Source organism: Tursiops truncatus, chromosome 10, assembly GCF_011762595.2.
Source record: "Tursiops truncatus isolate mTurTru1 chromosome 10, mTurTru1.mat.Y, whole genome shotgun sequence".
Taxonomy (NCBI): Eukaryota; Metazoa; Chordata; class Mammalia; order Artiodactyla; family Delphinidae; genus Tursiops; species Tursiops truncatus.
Window position 1 is genome coordinate 42,024,162 of NC_047043.1, and position 19,031 is coordinate 42,043,192.

The 19,031-nt window shown below is 36.6% G+C and overlaps 1 protein-coding gene across 2 annotated transcripts in view; it reads right to left on the reverse strand.

Annotated features, from left to right (window-relative positions):
• HMGCLL1 (3-hydroxy-3-methylglutaryl-CoA lyase like 1) overlaps nucleotides 1-16,235 on the reverse strand; it is a 142,389-nt gene extending 126,154 nt beyond the window's left edge. Inside the window, exon 1 of one of the 2 annotated variants that reach the window (XM_019931391.3) lies at nucleotides 15,642-16,235. In XM_019931391.3, the coding sequence (XP_019786950.3) occupies nucleotides 15,642-16,040 (399 nt within the window). In that variant the 5' untranslated portion in view covers nucleotides 16,041-16,235. Of the gene's footprint in view, nucleotides 1-6,621; nucleotides 6,819-15,641 lie in introns of those variants that run through there. The other variant, XM_073810872.1, reaches the window with a different exon arrangement.
• Between the last annotated feature and the right edge of the window lie 2,796 nt (nucleotides 16,236-19,031).

Sequence of the window (19,031 nt, forward strand, 5' to 3'; positions counted from 1 at the left end):
CAGAAACTCTGCAAGCCAGAAGGGAGTGGCAGGACATATTTAAAGTGATGAAGGAGAGAAAACTGCAACCAAGATTACTCTACCTAGCAAGGATCTCATTCAGATTTGATAGAGAAATTAAAACCTTTACAGACAAGCAAAAGCTGAGAGAGTTCAGCACCACCAAACCAGCTTTACAACAAATGCTAAAGGAACTTCTCTAGCCAAGAAACACAAGAGAAGGAAAAGACCTACAATAACGAACCCAAAACAATTCAGAAAATGGGAATAGGAACATACATATCGATAATTACCTTAAATGTAAATGGACTAAATGCTCCCACCAAAAGACACAGATTGGCTAAATGGATACAAAGACAAGACCCATATATATGCTGTCTAAAAGAGTCCCACTTCAGACCTAGAGACACATACAGACTGAAAGTAAGGGGATGGAAAAAGATATTCCATGCAAATGGAAACCAAAAGAAAGCTGGAGTAGCAATTCTCATATCAGACAAAATAGACTTTAAAATAAAGACTATTAGAAGAGACAAAGAAGGACACTACATAATGATCAAGGGATCAATCCAAGAAGAAGATATAACAATTGTAAATATTTATGCACCCAACATAGGAGCACCTCAATACATAAGGCAAATACTAACAGCCATAAGAGGGGAAATCGACAGTAACACATTCATAGTAGGGGACTGTAACACCTCACTTTCACCAATGGACAGATCATCCAAAATGAAAATAAATAAGGAAACACAAGCTTTAAATGATACATTAAACAAGACGGACTTAATTGATATTTATAGGACACTCCATCCAGAAACAACAGAATACACATTTTTCTCAAGTGCTTATGGAACATTCTCCAGGATAGATCATATCTTGGGTCAAAAATCAAGCCTTGGTAAATTTAAGAAAATTGAAGTTGTATCAAGTATCTTTTCCGACCACAATGCTATAAGACTAGATATCAATGACAGGAAAAGATCTGTAAAAAATACAAACACATGGAGGTTAAACAATACACTACTTACTAACGAAGTGATCACTGAAAAAATCAAAGAGGAAATAAAAAACTCTAGAAACAAATGACAGTGGAGACATGACGACCAAAACCTACGGGATGCAGCAAAAGCAGTTCTAAGAGGGAAGTTTATAGCAATACAAGCTCACCTTAAGAAACAGGAAACATCTCGAATAAACAACCTAACCTTACACCTAAAACAATTAGAGAAAGAAGAACAAAAAAACCCCAAAGTTAGCAGAAGGAAAGAAATCATAAAAATCAGATCAGAAATAAATGAAAAAGAAATGAAGGAAACGATTGCAAAGATCAATAAAACTAAAAGCTGGTTCTTTGAGAAGACAAAAAAAAATTGATAAACCAATAGCCAGACTCATCAAGAAAAAAAGGGAGAAGACTCAAATCAATAGAATTAGAAATGAAAAAGGAGAAGTAAAAACTGACACTGCAGAAATACAAAAGATCATGAGAGATTACTACAAGCAACTCCATGCAAATAAAATGGACAACCTGGAAGAAATGGACAAATTCTTAGAAATGCACAACCTGCCAAACCTGAATCAGGAAGAAATAGAAAATATGAACAGACCAATCACAAGCACTGAAATTGAAACTGTGATTAAAATTCTTCCAACAAACAAAAGCCCAGGACCAGATGGCTTCACAGGTGAATTCTATCAAACATTTACAGAAGAGCGAACACCTAGCCTTCTCAAACTCTTCCAAAATATAGCAGAGGGAGGAACACTCCCAAATTTATTCTACGAGGCCACCATCACCTTGATACCAAAACCAGACAAGGATGTCACAAAGAAAGAAAACTACAGGCGAATATCACTGATGAACATAGATGCAAAAATCCTCAACAAAATACTAGCAAACAGAATCCAAAAGCACATTAATAGTATCATACTCCATGATCAAGTGGGGTTTATTCCAGGAATTCAAGGATTCTTTAATATACGCAAATCAATCATTGTGATAAACCATATTAACAAACTGAAGGAGAAAAACCATATGGTCATCTCAATAGATGCAGAGAAAGCTTTTGACAAAATTCAACATGCATTTATGGTAAAAACTTTGCAGAAAGTAGGCATAGAGGGAACTTTCCTCAACATAATAAAGGCCATATATGACAAACCACAGCCAACATCATCTTCAATGGTGAAAAACTGAAAGCATTTCCACTAAGATCAGGAATACGACAAGGTTGCCCACTCTCACCACTCTTATTCAACATAGTTTTGGAAGTTTTAGCCACAGCAATCAGAGAAGAAAAGGAAATAAAAGGAATCGAAATCGGAAAAGAAGAAGTAAAGCTGTCACTGTTTGCAGATGACATGATACTATACATACAGAATCCTAAAAATGCTACCAAAAAACTACTACAGCTAATCAATGAATTTGGTAAAGTAGCAGGATACAAAATTCATGCACAGAAATCTCTGGCACTCCTATACACTAATGATGAAAAATCTGAAAGTGAAATTAAGAAAACACTCCCATTTACCATTGCAACAAAAAGAATAAGATATCTAGGAATAAACCTACCTAAGGAGACAAAAGACCTGTAAGCAGAAAATTATAAGACACTGATGAAGGAATGAAAGATGATAAAAATAGATGGAAAGATATACCATGTTCTTGGATAGGAAGAATCAACATTGTGAAAATGACTCTACTACCCAAAGCAGTCTACAGATTCAATGAAATACCTATCAAACTACCACTGGCATTTTTCACAGAACTAAAACAAAAAATTCCAAAATTTTTCTGGAAACACAGAAGACCCTGAATAGCCAAAGCAATCTTTAGAACGAAAAATGGAGCTGGAGGAATCAGGCTTCCTGACTTCAGATGTACTACAAAGCTACAGTAATCAAGACAGTATGGTACTGGCACAAAAACAGAAAGATAGATTAATGGAACAGGATAGAAAGCCCAGAGATAAACCCACACACATATGGTCACCTTATCTTTGATAAAGGATGCAGGAATGTACAGTGGAGAAAGGACAGCTTCTTCAATAAGTGGTGCTGGGAAAACTTGACAGGTACATGTAAAAGTATGAGATTAGAACACTCCCTAACACCATACACAAAAATAAACTCAAAATGGATTAAAGACGTAAATGTAAGGCCAGAAACTATCAAACTCTTAGAGGAAAACATAGGCAGAACACTCTATGACATAAATCACAGCAAGATTCTTTTTGACCCACCTCCTAGAGGAATGGAAATAAAAACAAAAATAAACAAATGGGACCTAATGAAACTTCAAAGCTTTTGCACAGCAAAGGAAACCATAAACAAGACCAAAAGACAACCCTCAGAATGGGAGAAAATATTTGCAAATGAAGCAACTGACAAAGGATTAATCCCCAAAATTTACAAGCAGCTCATGCAGCTCAATAACAAAAAAACAAAAAACCCAATCCAAAAATGGGCAGAAGACCTAAACAGACATTTCTCCAAAGAAGATACACAGACTGCCAACAAACACATGAAAGAATGCTCAACATCATTAATCATTAGAGAAATGCAAATCAAAACTACAATGAGATATCATTTCACACCAGTCAGAATGGCCATCATCAAAATATCTAGAAACAATAAATGCTGGAGAGGGTGTGGAGAAAAGGGAACACTCTTGCACTGCTTTTGGGAATGTGAATTGGTTCAGCCACTATGGAGAACAGTATGGAGGTTCCTTAAAAAAGCTACAAATAGAACTAACATATGACCCAGCAATCCTACTACTGGGCATATACCCTGAGAAAACCATAATTCCAAAAGAGTCATGTACCAAAATGTTCATTGCAGCTCTATGTACAATAGCCAGGTGATGGAAGCAACCTAAGTGTCCATCATCAGATGAATGGATAAAGAAGATGTGGCACATATATACAATGGAATATTACTCAGCCATAAAAAGAAATGAAATTGAGCTATTTGTAATGAGGTGGATAGACCTAGAGTCTGTCATACAGAGTGAAGTAAGTCAGAAAGAGAAAGACAAATATCGTATGCTAACACATATATATGGAATTTATGAAAAAAAATGTCATGAAGTACCTAGGGGTAAGACCGGAATAAAGACACAGACCTACTAGAGAATGGACTTGAGGATATGGGGAGGGGGAAGGGTGAGCTGTGACAAAGCGAGAGAGAGACATGGACATATATACACTACCAAACGTAAGGTAGATAGGTAGTGGGAAGCAGCCGCATAGCACAGGGAGATCAGCTGGGTGCTTTGAGACCACCTGGAGGGGTGGGATAGGGAGGGTCGGAGGGAGGGAGACACAAGAGGGAAGAGATATGGGAACATATGTATATGTATAACTGATTCACTTTGTTATAAAGCAGAAACTAGCACACCATTGTAAAGCAATTGTACCCAATAAAGATGTTAAAAAAACAAAAAAGCTAGATTCTACTTTTTTTTGACCTTTACAACGATAGCCGATAGCCATGAAAGAAAATAATAGACTTTCAAGTTTCCAAAATGAACACCTGAATTTAAAAAACAGACGTTCTATTCCAATACAAAAAATAATAAATAAGAGTGAAAGCTACTAATTCTTGTTTACAAAAATAATAGCTTTGATATAATTAAATACATATTTTTGCCATTTAGAAAGTCAATGAATGTGGCTTAAACCAGCTGAAGTTTACTCTATGAATGAATTTTTACTATATCCAAACTAATTTATTCTGCAAACATTTATCACGATCTAAGTACTTAAGTCTTCTGGATAACAGAAAAGGTAAATAAAACATAGTTTCACTCCTTGAGAAGGCCTCAGTCTAGCACTGCAAATATTACATATTTACTAAAGAGATGTTTCCACCTACTCAACCATCTTTGGGAAGGAACTGGGCTTCAATGCAGAAAACAAACATGGGTCCACCGAGCAGTATTCAAGAACTGGGGTTGGCAGGGGCAGCAGTGAAGAACACAAAGAAATACTTATAAGAAAAAGTTTCACCACAAGTAAAAGGCGAGTATCCATCTTCAAATCAAGTATGAAAGTAATAATAAGGAAATTTTTAAAATTAGGGATCTTTAAATTATTATTTTTTGTAAAAGATTAGATATATGAAAAATAGATACATACTTAGATAGATACATAGATTGATTGATTGCTTGATGGATGACAGAGAGATGATAGATGGATGATAGATAGATTGATTTACTGGATGGATGGATGGACGATGCATGAAAGATGATAGATAAATAGGTAGATGACAGATGTGTGAAAGAAAGAAAGATAGATAGATAGATGACAGATAGGTGATAGATAGATATTGTTAAGGCAATTTTTAACATTAGGGACCTTTAAATTTTTTTTTTTATGATAGATAGACAGATGATAGATAATAGATTGATGATAGATATATAGATTGATTGATGGATGGATGATAGAGATAGATGATATATGGATGACAGATATGTAGTTGATGCAGCTACAGATTGATAAACACAGATACAGATACAGATTGATATGTTATAATCATACATATATATATTTACCACATAGACTACAATCATCATCACTAACTCCCCCGGCCCTGAATTAGAATAAATGTACAGGTTTGTGTTTAAATGAATTGCAAGAAAGGATTGTGGGGGGTGGGGGTGAGGGGAAGTGGTCCAAATCAAAAGCAAAGCCAAGAAATTAGCTTTCAGAGGAACACATCAATGAAGAATGAAAATGTGGCCTGGGCTGCACCCTTCGGACAGAATCTCCAGTGGTTCTACCTCCCATGTGACACTTGGCCCTCCTGCCCCACAGCATCCTCACCACCCGGCAAGCGTCAGGGCCAGGGTATAGCTCTTCCCCTCCCTGGAGCAGGTGGAGAAGTGTCAGCTCCCCCTTTCTAGAGCATGATTGCAACTCACAGCTCCAACCCCTTCATCACTACCTAGAAACAACAGCTTTCAGTTAAATTTTATATTTTTCAGAGAGCTTTTCCATTCTTGCTAATCTTGGCTTTTACATAAATTACATGAAAAAAAAAAAGTCCAAAATATGCCTCTAGGAACCTGAATAACTTTTTAAATTATCCTCCAGTAAAATTCAAGTAAAAATCAGTCTAATTTCAGAATGAATGTGTTTAGAAATAATATCTGGTGATCAATATTTAGTTTCTATGAGAAAAGAACATAAACATTGGCTCATACATATGGTTAGATCCAGGAGAAGAAATCCCCAAACACCTGAGCCTTCATTTAGGAATGAATTCTGATCACTATGAAAAGGAAGATGGTCCCAAAGGGAAAAATGGCAAACTCCTGGTAATTTAAAGACTACTTCCTGCCTGCTGAATGATTACAATTACACTCTACACTGTTGGAAAATATGCCAATGTTTAGAAATGTCCTGGATGGTCTCATTAAAGCATCCCCATGTAATTGTCCAGTAAGGACCACAGAATCAAATATCCACATGCACAGGAAGATAACCTGGGTGCCCGAGGTAGCTAAGTATATGAGTAAAGAGTACAAATCCTGTTTAAGGCATTCATATGTACTTATCTTTTAAGTGTAGTCTTGATCAAACAAAACATTTCCAGAGGTTAAATATGGCTCACCTGTGTAGCAGCAAATTTGCATCTCCTACTTAAACTAACAATCGTGAGACCAGGAAACTTGTTTTCTTGTGTTGCTTTTACTGTGAGGTCTTCAAGCAGGCTGGACAACACTTTCAAATCAGAATTTCTGCTAAAATGATATTCCCCACATATATGAGTTTGTACGATCTCTTTTAAATACCATCTGCTCCATAAAAGTGACCCATCAAGTTATGGGTCTGCACAGTCTAGCCCCTTCGTTGATGAGGGAAAATCAAAAGAAACAAAAATAAAAGCTAAACTTGGAAGAGGAAAATGAAGAAAGAAGAAAGGGTCAGGGAAAGTTACAGCCCAGAGTGAATAAGCAGAAAGGAAGCCAGAAAACTTGGAGGAGCTCAGAGCTAATGAAAAAAACAAGAACACAGGGCAGGGGGAGGAAAGGATGTGAAAGCCAGCTGGAAGGAGAGAAAGCAAGGAAGAGAGGAGCTAACAGAAATCCAAGGACAGAAAGTATTGGAGATGGGAGGGAACAGGAAATTTATTGGAAACCAAGTTGTTTTTCCTTATGCATCCAATGCAATTCTATTCCAGGCAGAACTCTAGTCTCACCTTCAAAGAGGAGAGAAGGGAAGTCAAAACTCATAGGAGCCCTTCATGGGTTGGAGGCAGGAGCTCTCAGAAGACAGATTAGAGGAAACATGAGCCTACAGCTGACCCTTTGACAGAAGATACAGAGATGAAGGGGCAGCAGCATCACTCAGTCCAGCATTTCCCAAAAGGTAGGTGAAGCAAAAACAGTGAGAGCTGGGCTCCAACACTGGGCTCCAATGTGCTGAATTTCTAGCACATTTAATAAACACCTCCAATGACTCCTATCACCAGAAAGGTCAGGAAGCACTGGTATAGTGGAAAACTGGGAGCTCTGGAACCTCAGCTGACGGAATTCAATTCCTAGATCATCAACTACTGACCATGAACAAATTATTTAATGTTTCTGTATCCCAGTTACTAAACCTATAAAATGGATTGTTATGGGGATTGAGTTATGGCATGTAAAGCAGTTAGGCAGTGCCCAATGCATATTGAATATGAACCAGGAATGAATCAAGACAAAGCAAAAGATAGCATTGTAAAGAAAAGGTTAATAAGAAGAAGAAAATATTTTTACCCACTTCAGGGCCATTAAATGGAAAGATCCAAAATAATCTCATATCAATAGAGATAAAATACTGTAAATTTAATCACTCATTGATTCATTCATTCATTTAACAAATTTTATTGACCTATGTTACACATAAGGAGCGAGTAAATAGCATACTGTTTCCCCAAAGCAAGATACTTAATTTAGGCAGCACATTAATTTTTATCTTTAAAAAATATCTTTCACAATTTTTACTTATAGTGAAAATCATTATGTCAGTTTTTCTGTAAAATATTATTTTTCATGAAGTAGCCAATCTTTTAATTCAATTTTTGGACTTTAAATTGTTACTCTATACAAAGTTCAAGCTATAAGATGAATAAGTTCTAGGAATCTAAGGCACAGCATAGTGATTAACACTACAGTTAATAATATATTATATCCTTGAAAGTTGCTAAGAGAGTAAATCTTAAATGGTCTCAGCACAAAAAAGAAATGGTAATTATGTGATGTGATGCAGATGCTAGCCAATGCTATGGTGACAATCATTTTGCAATATATGAATGTATCAAATTTATATACCTTAAACTTACACAATGTTATATGTCAATTATATCTCAATAAAGCTTGAAAAATAAATACACAAATTGTTACTGTCAACAGTTTGCATATTACCTGGAATGTAACCACTTCAAAAGCTTTGTAATATGGCAAATGAATATATTTTTTCAATTCCAATTATATTGCAAAATAGGTGTTTTTTTAATATTTCCCCTGTTATATTAGTAATTTTTTAACTAGCTTGTTCAGAACAAACTTCTCACAGAGAACCAGAAAATCTGGTGAAAATATTAGTGAAAAACACTTCTTTGATAGCCTTTGGAGTCTCCAAGGGAAGGTGTACTTCAGTGGCCAAGATACTCGCAGAAGAAAAACACAGAGGGGTGATACCAAAATTCAGCATGAACTTTCCTCTTGAGGCATTCGCCAATTCTATGCAATCAGGTGAGAAGCTGAGAAGAGCATCAGAGCTTCCAGGGGTCTTAGAAGTTGGGGAGGAAATATTTTTGAGTTCAGGTTCAACAAGGAGAAGACGTTCTGGTAAACACTCTAGGCTTTTAGTTAGAACCCCTGGAGAGCAACAAAATAAAAGTAAGCGTGAATAGAAAAGACAAGCCCTCACAAATGAAGTAGGTCCAGCCTTGAATCAGCTAAACATCTGATTGGCTTAAGGTAAGCTACCCTTGCACTTATTGCCTGTTAGAAGCAAAAGATAATCAATCCTTCCTGCACCTCACACCCATCGGAATGGCTATTACCAAAATGACAAGAAATAAGTGTTGGTGAGGATGTGGAGAAAAGGGAACCTTGTGCAATGGGGAATGTAAATTGGTGCAGCCACTATGGAAAACAGCATGAAGGTTCCTCAAAAAATTAAAAATAAAACTATCATATAATTCAGCAATTCTGCTTCTAGCTATTTATCCTAAGGAAAGGAAATCATTGTCTTGAACAGATATCTGCACCCCCATGTTCATTGCAGCACTCTTTGCAATAGCCAAGACGTGAAAACAACCCAAGTACCCACTGACAGATGAATGGATAAAGAAAATATGGTGTATATATCTACACAAAGGCATATTATTCAGTCATAAAAAGAAGGAAATCATGCCATTTGCTACCTGATGGACCCTCAGGGTATTATGCTAAGCAAAATAAGTCACACAGAAAGAGACAAGTACTTATATGTGGAATCTTAAAAGAAACAAAATTAGATACAGAGAACAGACTGGTGGTTGCCAGAGACAGGGTGTAGAGGGTGGGCAAAAGGGAGTGGGGGGAAGGTAATCATTTCTGGAGGACAGTATGACTCAGAGCCTCAAATTATGTCTATAACATTTTCATAACAGGTGTCTAACCTAAACTGAAAAATTAGTAGGCATTGCAAGAGGAAAGATACATGAAAGAGACCCACTGGAGATCTGAATATTGGAGTTACCAGACATGGAACTTAACATAACTGATAAGTATTCAAGAATTCTTGATAAGATGGAGAATTGTGGCAGAGAGCTAAAAATTGGTTTTAAAAACCATATAGAAGTTCATTAATTCAAAAATATAACTAAAATTAAGAACTCACATTAAATCAGCAGCAAATTAGACAAAGCTAAAGAGGGTATTAGTGAAATGGAATAGGTGAGAAAAAATATTCAGACTGAACATGGTGAGAAACAAAAGATAAAAAAATACAAAAAATGAGTATATGAAATAAATGGGTCACAAGGAACATTCTAAGATTCTTCAAGCTATAGGTCCAAGTTGGGGGGTGGTTAAAAAAGAGACAGAAGCAATAGTTGAAGAGAATTGATTGAAAAATTTCCAAAACATATGGAAGCCAACAAGCATCAAGATCCAAGAAGTGCTATGAATCATTATCAGATATAAAGAAACTACCTGTAGACTCATCATAGTCATACTGTTGGAAACCAAAGATAACAAGAAGAGAATGAAAGATATATTATCATCAAAGAACTAAAAGTAAAACTAACAGCTGATTTCCCTCTGGTTTGTCTCTGGTTTCCATTTTATCTGTTGAGAAATCTGCATTTCGTACTGCTGTCATGTCATGTATTCTAATTCTTTATATGGAACATATATTTATACTCAATATTCATTATATTTATGCACATTGCACACGTATATACATAAATGTAATTCAAGCAAAGAAAAACTGAAAGAAATTATCACCACCAGATTTTTACTAAAGAAAGTATTAAAGCAAATATTTCTAGTTGAAGGGAAATAATTTCAGATGAAAGAATGGAGATGAAGAAAGCAATAAAGAGCAAAGGAAAGAGGAAATATATGCATAGATATAAATGTATATTGACTATAAATACATATTACAAATATACCATATAGAAAATTAATATATACAACAACAATATAGAAAGCGAAGGCAGTAAAGGGAGTTAAATTATCATATTTTTAATAAGTTGCAATAAAACTAATTTATATAATATTTTAATAAGTCAAGGTTGTACGTTGACATCTTATAGGTAGCAACTACCAGTACCATAAAAACAGTACATAACTAACAAGCCAACCCAAGGGAAAAATGAATTTTAAAATTTACATAATTTCAAAAGAAGTCATAAAAAAGAGAAACAGGGCAGTAAAGGACAAAAGAACACCTGAGACAAACAGAAAACAAACAGTGTAATGGTAGTTTGGTTCCTTTCTGAAAATTCCTCCCCACTCACTCTAAGGTATTTTGTAAATGTACTAACAGCTTCAGAGTTGTAAACTGAAAAGCATATAGTTACTTTAATCTTTTAATTAAATTTAAGCAAAAATATTGTACATTCCAATTAAATTCAAGTGACGGTTTAACACTAAATACTTGGAATCATAATATTTGCTGACAGCAAATGTAACTTAAAGGATCAGGATATAATGTAAACTAACTATAAATTTAATCTCACAAAATCTACAATTTTGTCTTTAAAAAACTAATATATTTTAAGTGTTGTTTATGATAGAATTTAGGTCCTTAGGAATTTTATTGCTGTAATGGGGTATTAATACATGAAGATATTGAGCTACTGCTTAAGCAGCACTTGGAAATCAAAGAAGGACTACTTTACAGGGAACCTAATTTTAACCCAAACTTTAAATCACGAGTTAAGCCAGCTTCATCATATCCATTTTAACAGAGACAAATATAGAAAATAAAACAGGCCCTAAGAGATAGCTTGAACCATAGAAGGATCAATTTTAACCTCCTGGTCTATTAAGGAAATCTGAAAAACCAATGCCATTAGTTACAAAAAAAAAAGAGAGGAAGAGAACTAAAGAATTTAATTAGTGGAGCTGTGGTAGTGCAAGCCTTTAATTCACATTGACCCATTTTATGTTTGGTAATAAATTGCTAAACTTCAAATGTGTATATTTGTACTTACACACACACAATATTTAATTTTATCTTAATAATATATTGGTAGCAGAAAAAGGGCTAGGTTTTGAATCTTTCTATTGACTAGCACAGTATTCTTTCAAAATAGAGCACTCTGTCTGTCCCAACTGCAGCCAAATTATTTCAAAACTTAGGGGTCCTGCCCATGATTCCCTCTGCCAGATTTAACAGTGGAGAAATAGTTAAGCTCTGTGCATCTTTTAACAGCTTCCAGAATCCATTTTCAACTCTTTCCCTATCAAAGTATGACTAGATTCTATAAAAAGATAACACACAACCCAAACGTCCATCTACAGATGAATGGATAAAGAAGATGTGGTACATATATACAATGGAATATTACTCCACCATTAAAAAGAATGAAATAATGCCATTTGCAGCAACATGCGTGGAACTGGAGATTATCATACTAAGTGAAGTAAGTCAGAAAAAGACAAATATCACATGCTATCACTTATATGTGGAATCTAAAAAAAAAATGATACAAATGAACTTATTTACAAAACAGAAATAGACTCATAGGCATAGAAAATAATCTTACAGTTACCAAAGGGGAAATCAGGGTGAGAGATAAATTAGGAGCTTGGGATTAGCAAATACAATCCACTATACATAAAATAGATAAACAACAAGGTTTTATTGTATAGCACAGGGAACTATATTCAATATCTTTTAATAACCTAAACTGGAAAAGAATCTGAAAAAGAATAGATACATATACATATGTATATGTGTAACTGACTTGCTTTGCTGTACACTGGAAACTAACACACCATTATAAATCAACTATAGTTCAATAAAAAAAGGTAAAACACAAACAGTAATAATACCCATCTAACAGCACTAAGACCAAACTTTATTGACACCTGTCTTAATTCTCATCACTTTGGCATTCACATAACAAATAGTTAGCATTTTATTACAATGTGCTAATCATTGTTTTGGACCCTGAAAAGTGCTATGAAGGATTTCACGTTCCCCATAAATCTGAGATGCTTATGCCCTAGAAGGAAAAACATCCTTTCATTTGTTCATTCAACAAGTATTCATTGGCCATTAAAAACTAATCAAACATTTTGTTCATTGCTGAGGATTTTGTGGTGGAATTTTTCCTTACTTTTATGATACTTAGAGTCCGGTAGGGAATTAAACATAAAATGATCACAACAATAAATGTAAAATTCATATTATTTGTAATGAACAGTGCAAAGTAAGATAACAAGAAATGCTTGCCTTGAGAGTCTGGGAAAGATTTCATGAGGAAGCAACATTTGAGTTGAGAGCTCAAGGTTAGTTATTTGAAAAGAATCTTCCTAGCAGAGAGGAAAACAGGTAAAGATCATGTTTCCAGAGGAAAGATGATTGGAAAACTCAAAAGAAGGACACAGTGGCAAGGATAAGAGAACATAGCTTAAGAGGATGCTGCAGAGAGATGCAATGAAGAGAACACCTGAGGCTTCCAAGAGCACAATAAAGATTTTGCTTGCTATTCATTCCTAAAAGCAATGAGAATTCACAGAAGGTTGTGAAACGGGAGAATAGCATGATTCTGTGTAAAACAGAGAACTTCTCCCAACTAGCTGTAGAAACAATGGGTTGAAGGATCGCAAGAGTCTAGTAGTTCATTGGAGAGAGAATGCCACTTTAAAATTGATAGCAGCAGTAGAGTTGGGAAAACAGATGGATCTGTGAGAAATTCGAGGTAAAATTGCAGGACTTAGTGATACTTTGGTTATGGGGGAAAGAAGGAAAGGAGCTCTTGGTTTGTGCTTCCAGGGCTGAATGAATTGCAATGGCATACCCTGTGATAGGAAATTCTAGAGAATGTCTGGGGTTGGAAGGGGAAGAAGAACATGATTCCGATTTTGCAAATGTTGGGTTTGAATTACTTTTGAGATACCCAAGTGATGATGTCAGGTGAGCAGGTGAACATCAGGACTGGAGCTTAAGAGAGAGATTGTAATATGAATCTGAAAGACATGAGTATACTAATAGTAACAGGAACTGTGAGTGTGCATAAAAAGTCATGAGGAATCTGAAGATTTACCCCTGAGCCAGTCTAGTTCTAGCCTGAGGAACCAGAGGGGTAGGGCTTAAAGCAGCAACAATGTTGTTAAACACAAGCCAAAGAAGAAGGTAGATTTCAGAGTGCAGTGTCACTGCTGCTGTGTATTCAATAGGACATGACCTAAAACATTATCATTTCACAACACTGGAACTAAAACAGAATTATGCATAAAACGCCATGAGAGCACAGAAAAAGGCTAGCAACTCTGGAAGGAGAAAAGGGTTGGTCAAAAGAAGTGATATTTAAGCTGTGTCTGAGGAATAAATAGGAGTTTCTCACTAAAGCAGTCCAGGGTTAAAACAGCAATATTTGGAGAAGGTATTGCTATTTCTCCAAAAAGGAACAAAAAGTCTTTATTAGGTTGATGAATGTCCAAAAACCCTATTCCCCGCATTCCTAGATCAGTCATCCTAGTCATTTTCTTTCTTTTTTTCATCCTAGTCATTTTCAATTTCCCCGTTTCCACATCCCTGCAAGGCAAAGTAGACATCCTCACCTAGCAGTCTAGCCTCTGTCATGTTCTCCAAAGCCCACAAAATTAGAATATGGGGGTTGCGGGAGAGAAAAATAATATTAACCCAGCAACAAAAGTCATATAAAGTCTCAGACTTCGGGACTGGAAGGTAAGGATTCCTGATTCTGTAACAGAGTGAATATAAGGTTATATTATCTTTATAATACAAAGATCAAATGAGAAGGCAGGAAAATTAAATAGAAGACAAGAGAACATACAGGAAGATAAAGAATTATTTTCCCTTTCTTGATTGTCAGCAACAGTCTTTGAGTCAGATGACCAGGGCCATCTTTTAAGTAATGAGGAGCAAAGTATCTTTTAGAGAATCCACAAACGCTGAACTCCAATCTGTAGAACTAAAATTACAATGCCACATATTGATACATTGAACTGAAAATACACTAACTATAAAACTATAGAAAAATGGATGCCTAATATTAGAATAGTTGATTTAAAAACACAAATTTAAATTATGCTTACCCACTAAAATATTATACTTAATACAAATTATTATTTTGTACATAGATGAATCAGGAATAAACATTTTTGTATCCACCAAAATTCAAAACAATAATAGCTAAACCCTGAGTCTCCCTCCCTTTTCCCACGTTTTCACATTCACTTAACAATTATCACTGTTATTCCTTTGTGAAACTTTAAATTTTAAGCTCTTTTAAGGGAAAAGTCTATTTCTTTATATAGATTTTCTTCATTTACTTGCCGTTTCCGGTTGAGAGTGCATTAAATCACAAGTATGTGGATACTACTCACTTGCCTAATAATTGTCTTAAAATAGGCTTTCAGGAATCAACATGGGAATACATTTTGGACTGAAATCGCTGTTATTTACCATTTTTCCCCAGCTTGCTCAAGTGTGTTGAAGCATAAATACATTAGGGATAATTAATGATATGACGGATGATTTCATCCCACCGTGTTTTCCCAACCTTCTGTGTTGGCTTTGTTCCTTTTTCCGCCTCATATTCTGACAAATTCGTCGTCTTTGTCACACAATAATCAGGAGAAAACTGAAAAGAAGGGCGCTATCCTCGGAGGAGTGCTGTGTATTATGACTCATCCCTTCCAAGGGAAACACAGAGAAGGAGCAGTTTCCTTTAGGCGACCTGCACGTGGCCAAGATAGGGATTTTAGTGGGTCTGAGCTGCAGGGGTGGGTCTGCAATTCACCCCAGAGAGATGATGGGAAACCTTTTAAGGGGTGAGGTTTGACATTAAAGAACTGTCGCAGGAAGGGCCCAGGGTGAGAGACTACACAAGAAGGGGAGAGGAGGCCTGGGGGATGACGGAAGAGGGTGGGGACCCCCTGGGCCGCGAGGTGGTACCTGCGCGGGCTCGAACGCCCCTGCCACTGAATCCCCGATCCAGAGATGCTCCCGGAGAAGTTGTTGGTAGCTGAGGCAGTGCTTCACCGCGGATGGCACGTTCCCCATGGCCAGGTCCGGGGCGGCTGTAGGCGATGGGAGAGAGCGGGGAGGAGAGAGATGCGGGCCGGGCGCGCGCTGCGGTCCCGCGCCGGCCCCCGAGCGCGCCTTCCGCCTCCCGCGCGCGCTGAGCCCGGCCCCGCTCTGTGTACTGCAGCGGCGCCAAGCCGAGAGCGCCCAGAGCAGGGCGCGCGGGAGACACCTGCGCGCACGCGGGCCACCCGGAGCCGAAGCGCGGAGGAGATATTCCCAGCATGGCGCGCCTGCCGCTCTGCACCCAGCAAGTAGGGCTGATCGCATCTGCACACGCCCCACTCACCGGCTTCTCACCTGGTTCAGAATCCACAGGGAAGAAAGGTCTCCATCAAAGGAAGAGGGTCTGCGTTTTCTTGTCTGGCAGTTTGCTCATTCCCAGCCTTTGGCGTCCACTGTAGATGCGTCCGGCCTTGAACTCACTTGAGTTTATCTTCATGACAATAAACTTGACATACACACACAGATTTAAAAGATAACCAACAAGGACCTACCGTATAGCGCAGGGAACTCTGCTCAATATTCTGCAATAACCTAAATGGGAAAAGAACTTGAAAAAGAATAGATGCATGTATTCGTACAACTGAATCACTTTTCTATACACCTGAAACTATCACAACATTGCTAATAAACTATACTCCAATATAAAATAAAAATTTAAAAATAAAGACATCAGTCATATTGGCTTAAGGCCCACCCAAACAACCCTTCAAATCAGAAAATCAACCTTGACACAGCACTACCATCCAATCTACATAGCCCATGCAAATTTCACCAACTGTATCAACAGTGTCCCATTTGCTCAAAAAAAATAGTTATATTTTTTAAAAGCTCGATTTTTAAATATTATGAGACAGGAAATATGCTCAATATTTTGTAATAACCTGTAAGGGAAATTTTATATATATATATATATATATATATATATATATATATATAAAACATAGAACACATATATGTTATAACTTAGCCCATACATTTGTACTACATATGCCAAGCTTCTGTTTTATTGTTTTCTTTGCTGTTTTTCTCTTTGCTTCTAATATTACAGTTTTATATTTTGAATAAATGATGCAGATCCAAAGTCTTCATATGGAAGAATTTCTTTATGATCTTTCTTTTATTTCCTTGTTAGGGCCCCACCTTAGTTATTTCTGCAATGGTTTCTCTTTATATGAAATTATTATATCAATTATATCAATCTATGGCATATGCTAAAATAAATTTCTTGGAGAGTTAAAAAAATCTGAATCATTTTGCTGTACACCTGAAACTAACACAACATTGTAAATCAGCTATACTTCAAATTTTTTTTACAATATATGAACAAAAAAATAAATATTCTGAGGCAGTTTGCAAGGTTAGAACACTTATATACAACAGTCTAATAAAGAAGAAAAGATAGAAGGTGGTAAATTAGGGGAGATGTCACAGATAACTCGGTAAGTCAGTCAGTTGTCAGTAAATGGGTAGTACAGGTTAAGCACTGAAATGGAGTTCAGTTGTTTAAAGACACGCAGGGCACAAAATTATTGAAGCAGCTAAAGTGATTCAAACTGAAAAGTGTAAACATATCCTTACATCATTAGAAGAGCACTAGTCTTGAGTGGGGAGGTGTTGGCAAGATGAGATGGTACTGGAACAGACCACCTCCCTGCATCCCCCTGTTTCACAAGCACACCTACATCTACCCACTCTAAAATTCTTCAGCTGAGTTCAGCACCTGCAATTGAATGGACATCAAGAATAGCCTTGTGCTGCCAAGTGGCATGGCCAGGGGTACCAGTCAGCCCCACTGGTTGCTGCAGCAAATATAAATTAGGAGCTGGCTGATACCTAGTCAGCCAGCTCCTAATTACACATAAAAGGATTCACAGATTACTTTGTACATCATAGTATAAACACACTTAAGGAAATTAACACCCAGAATTAGCAAACCTTCATTCATACTTGTGAGGGTGGTGAGACTCCCACTGGTAATAGAAGTAAAGCAGTTAAGGACAGAAAAACACAAACAATGGGAGAGGGATCTTTTTGATCCTTAGTGAAACAGGACTGGAAAGGCAAAGAGGATGAAGTGATCTTATAGCTCTCATCGCTTTGATCAAGGAGAGTTAACTTGGAGAACATGATCTGAGCTGCCAAAGTGAGGTCATGCAACTCTTGGAAGCCTTTAAAACTCTCTAATGCACCAAAAATTCCAATTATTATTTATCTGAACATGACTATTTTAGAGGTATATATTCATAGGCCTAAATCTCTATGATAAGTTGTTTTCGGTAGAGCTCAACTGTTATTCTTCCAACACAGTTGAAATGAAGCTTAGAGTTTGCATCAATGTCTATTACCACTCTTCTCTCCTTTTTGTAATTCTATAACAGGGAACATGATATTTGAAAGAATTTGAAAGGGTCCAATTTGAACAACAGTAATTTAGCAAGGTAATTTTATCATGGAGTCAGTTGTTTAATTATTTGTCATCAGTCAGACAATTAATATTGAAATCTAAACTTTTGAAGAATATAACCTCTAAGGTAAGCCAGATATTGTATGATTCTCTGCTGTTAAGAAAAAGAACACCCAGATATAAACTTTACTGCTTAATAGTTTTCTAAATGGGGAAGTTTAGAAAATTTCTTATCTCAGTTAGGGACTTCCCTGGTGGTCCAGTGGTAAAGAATCCACCTTCCAATGCAGGGGACGAGGGTTTGATCCCTGGTCGGGGAACTAAGATTCCCACATGCTGTAGGGCAACTAAGCCCACGCACCACAACTACTGAGCCTGTGTACCTTAACCAGAGAGCCCACGTGCCACAAACCACAGAGCCCACGCACTTTGGAACCTGCACGCTACAACTAGAGAGAAGTTCAAGCACTGCAAGTAGAGAGGAGCCCGCGTGATGTAATGAAGAGCCCACGCACTGCAACAAAAGATCTTGCATGCCACAACTAAGACCTGACACAGCCAAAGATATAAAATAAAATAAATAAAAAAAGAAAATTTCATATCTCAATTAGCTCACTATAGTAATACAGGTTTGTTTTTTTTTACAGGGAAACCTTATAAACATAAAAATATTGAATACAGTTTTATTTTCATGCATTTCATGTGGAAATTCTATAATATCAAAAATTGAAATTATGATTCCTGTAAATACCAAAACCATTAGCAATAATATGGACCAAATAAAGACTATCTTAAGAATGTTTAATCTCATATAAAAGGGACTGAAAGTAGATGCACTTTTGCTAGCCTGT